General features: G+C 52.0%; 1 protein-coding gene across 1 annotated transcript in view; it reads right to left on the bottom strand.

The window, feature by feature from the left end:
- CTF1 (cardiotrophin 1) overlaps positions 1 to 2,954 on the bottom strand; it is a 4,550-nt gene extending 1,596 nt beyond the window's left edge. The window contains exons 1-3 of the mRNA XM_008594406.1: positions 2,930 to 2,954; positions 1,652 to 1,770; positions 4 to 128 (exon numbers count right to left, since the gene is read on the bottom strand). Of these exons, the coding sequence (XP_008592628.1) occupies positions 4 to 128; positions 1,652 to 1,770; positions 2,930 to 2,954 (269 nt within the window). The remainder of the gene's footprint in view (positions 1 to 3; positions 129 to 1,651; positions 1,771 to 2,929) is intronic.

The raw sequence follows: 2,954 nt of genomic DNA, 5'->3' as shown, positions 1-2,954 counted from the left end.
CGCCGCGTGGCCGTCCGGCGGGCCGCCGGCAGCGCCGCGTGGCTCGGCGTCGGGGAACTCAGGCCGGCCACCGGCAGCCGCGGGGGCGAGAAGCCGGGCAGCCCGAAGGGGTCTCCCTGGTGCTGCACCTGCGGAGACACGGCCGGCGGCGGGTCAGCGTTGTCCCCGCGGGGGGCCGTGGGGGTCGTCCATTCTTAACTGAGCCCTCTGCCCTCTCCCAGGGCGTCGGTTTCCTCCTCTTGGAAATGATAAACCCCTCCGACCAGGGTTGTTGTGTTTGAGATCACAAACAACAACGCAGGCATTACACCAGTGCCTTTGTTTCCGAAACGGAGCTAACAACAGTATCAACTTCACAAAGGCACTATGAGCACGTTAAGTGCTTAGGACAGGGCCTGGGTCCTAGGAGGGCTCAGTAAATGTTAGCTCTTTTATTAAGGTTATCTGTCGGGCCCGGGTTCAAATGCTGTCTCTACCACTTACGAGCTGTGTGGTTTTGGGCAAAACCATTTCTCTCCCCTGAGCCTCAGTCTTCTCATCTGCAAAATGGGGCAACAGCTCCCTGCCCTGTCTTCCTCCCAGTGATCTCACGAGATTCATGTAAGATAGTGACCCAGTCGATTTCACTCCCTCCCCCTATCCTCCCCAACCTTTCCTACCTGCATTGAGCACAGGCTCAATGAATAATTATTATATGAATGAACAAATGAAAGATAAAGGTGATTTGTATTCTATAAAATGCTGTAACAATAACATTCGTTCTTTGCTCTAACATCTTGCCTCTGGTCAGGCATTGTGTTTGCTACTTCAAACACTATTTCTAATCTTCCCAATAATGAGTGTAATGATGATGATGATGGTTTTGTAAATAAGAAAATTGGAGCTTAAGATATACAGTGACTTGCTCTAGGATACCATCGAGGAACTAGCAGAATTGGAATTTGAACCAATGTTGGTTAAGACTACAAAGTTAGTGCTTTCTATTATTCTGCTACCTGCTGGCGTAATTGTTATATTAATATTTTTAATGTGATCATTACTGCCCACAGTCACAGTTAGCAAGTTGGAAGGCCTACAGTCTGTCTGATTCAAAACTGAGCCCTCCCTCCACTACGCCAAGGTAATTTGGGAAAACATCTTCCTTCCTGGGCTGGGCCCTCTGCCTAACCAAAGATGTGAGCAGACCCCCCTCCTCTGTAAAAGTCCCCTCTTGGGATAGAATTTTCATCCCCGATTGAAAACTTTTTATGGCCTCTCTGCATATACTAGATAGAAAAGTTCACAGTCCATCCAGTTAAGCTGCTTCATTTTACAGCTGGGGAGATTGGAGATGACGTAACAAGATCACACAGAAGTAGAACCTAGGTTTCCTGACTCCCACACCAGTGTTCTCTTCACTCCCTCAGGCTGCCTCTGACTTAAAGCACCAAGGAGGGAGACTTCAAGCTGAGGAGTACAGAGTAGTATTTGGGGCACAGATAGGGTCTTCATCCAATTGGCTATGTGGCCAGGGGCGAGTCACTGTCCCTCTCAGGAGCCCTGCTTTCCTCAGCTGGGAAATGAGGTTGAGAAAATGCGTGGTCCAGGACCTTTGTGATCTGTGCATCCCCATTCCCCAGGCCCTTGGTGCCCCACCCACATTCCCACTCACATATTCCTGGAGCAGCTGCTCAGCATATTTGGTGAGGAGGTGGGCAAGGCTGTGTGTCTGACGGATCTTGGCCTCCAAGTGGGGAAGGAGTGAGACTGAGGAGTCAGCCTGGGGGTCTTCTGGTGGGAAAGGGGGGAGGAATGAAGGCAGCTCAAACCCCTGCTCCTTGACCACCTCTCCCAGGCTGGCTCTTCCTTTCTGAACCCAGAAGCTCTGCTTGATTCTCCAACTTTCAAGCCGGGCAGGGTCTGTCCCATTTCAACTGAGGGAAAATGAGGCAAGCAGTTGCTCTACCTGAAATGTGTTCCTTGTCCCCAAATCTTATTGAAATCCTATTAAAGCTGAATTCAAATACTGCCTCCTCAGTGCAGGCCTCCAGATTCCCCCTCCCTTAAGTGAACTTCTTTCGATTTAGGGCCACTTGTTCATACTTCCAAACTAGCTCTTCTACTGGTTCTTTTAAATGTGCATATCTCTGCCTTAGCCTGGAAGCCCTTTGAAGACATGGCTCACATACCTCTGTACCTCAGTTAATATTGGTGGAATTCAACTTCATTTTAAGCACAGAACTTCAAAGGAGAATGTGCCGTTATGGCCATTTTATAGATAGGGAGACTGAAGTCCCTTTCCCTCCCTCATGCCCCTTCTATGCAAAGTGCTGAGCTGCGCGGCACCGATGAATCAATCTAGCCTTCCCAGGCACAAGCCAGAATGTGGCGCCCCGGAGAACTACATTTCCCGAGAGGCCCAGCGCGCGCGCCCAGCGCATGCTGGGGAATGTAGTTCAGGTCCGGCAACTCCTGCCCCGCCTCCCGCCCCCCACCTGAGTTTCCCACCGTCAAGTCCCATTCCTCAGCAGCCCAACTTGTGTCTCCTGTTGTCACTCACTAGCTCAAAGACTCACTCCTGTGGCTCAAAGACTTTCTTCCCTAACTCTATCCCTAACTCCAACCCCCCAGCTTTGATTTTTTTCCCGATACTTAGAGTGGACCCAGTCTTCCTGCCCCAGCCCCGACCCCACTCCCCCTTCGAGGTGTACTCGCATCGGTGATCTAACCCCTGAGCCCAAGTCCCTGAAGCTTCAGCCCCAGGTCTCTTCTAAACCCACGCTCCTGCCCCTTTCTCACAACTCACCCGCTCGTTACCTGACACCAGAGCCCTGCTCTCCCCCGCCCAGGCCGCTCCCCTCCCGGACCCGAGATGGCGGAGACCCAGACCCCAACCCTTCTGACTCTTGCTGCCCTCACGGACCCGGAGTCCGGTCCCTCAGCCCCTTACCCAGACTTCCCTCCCTCCGGCTCAT

Source organism: Galeopterus variegatus, unplaced genomic scaffold, assembly GCF_000696425.1.
Source record: "Galeopterus variegatus unplaced genomic scaffold, G_variegatus-3.0.2 Scaffold162, whole genome shotgun sequence".
Lineage (NCBI taxonomy): Eukaryota > Metazoa > Chordata > Mammalia > Dermoptera > Cynocephalidae > Galeopterus > Galeopterus variegatus.
The sequence above is the reverse complement of the archived record's forward strand: the minus strand, read 5'-3'. Positions and strand labels throughout refer to the sequence as shown.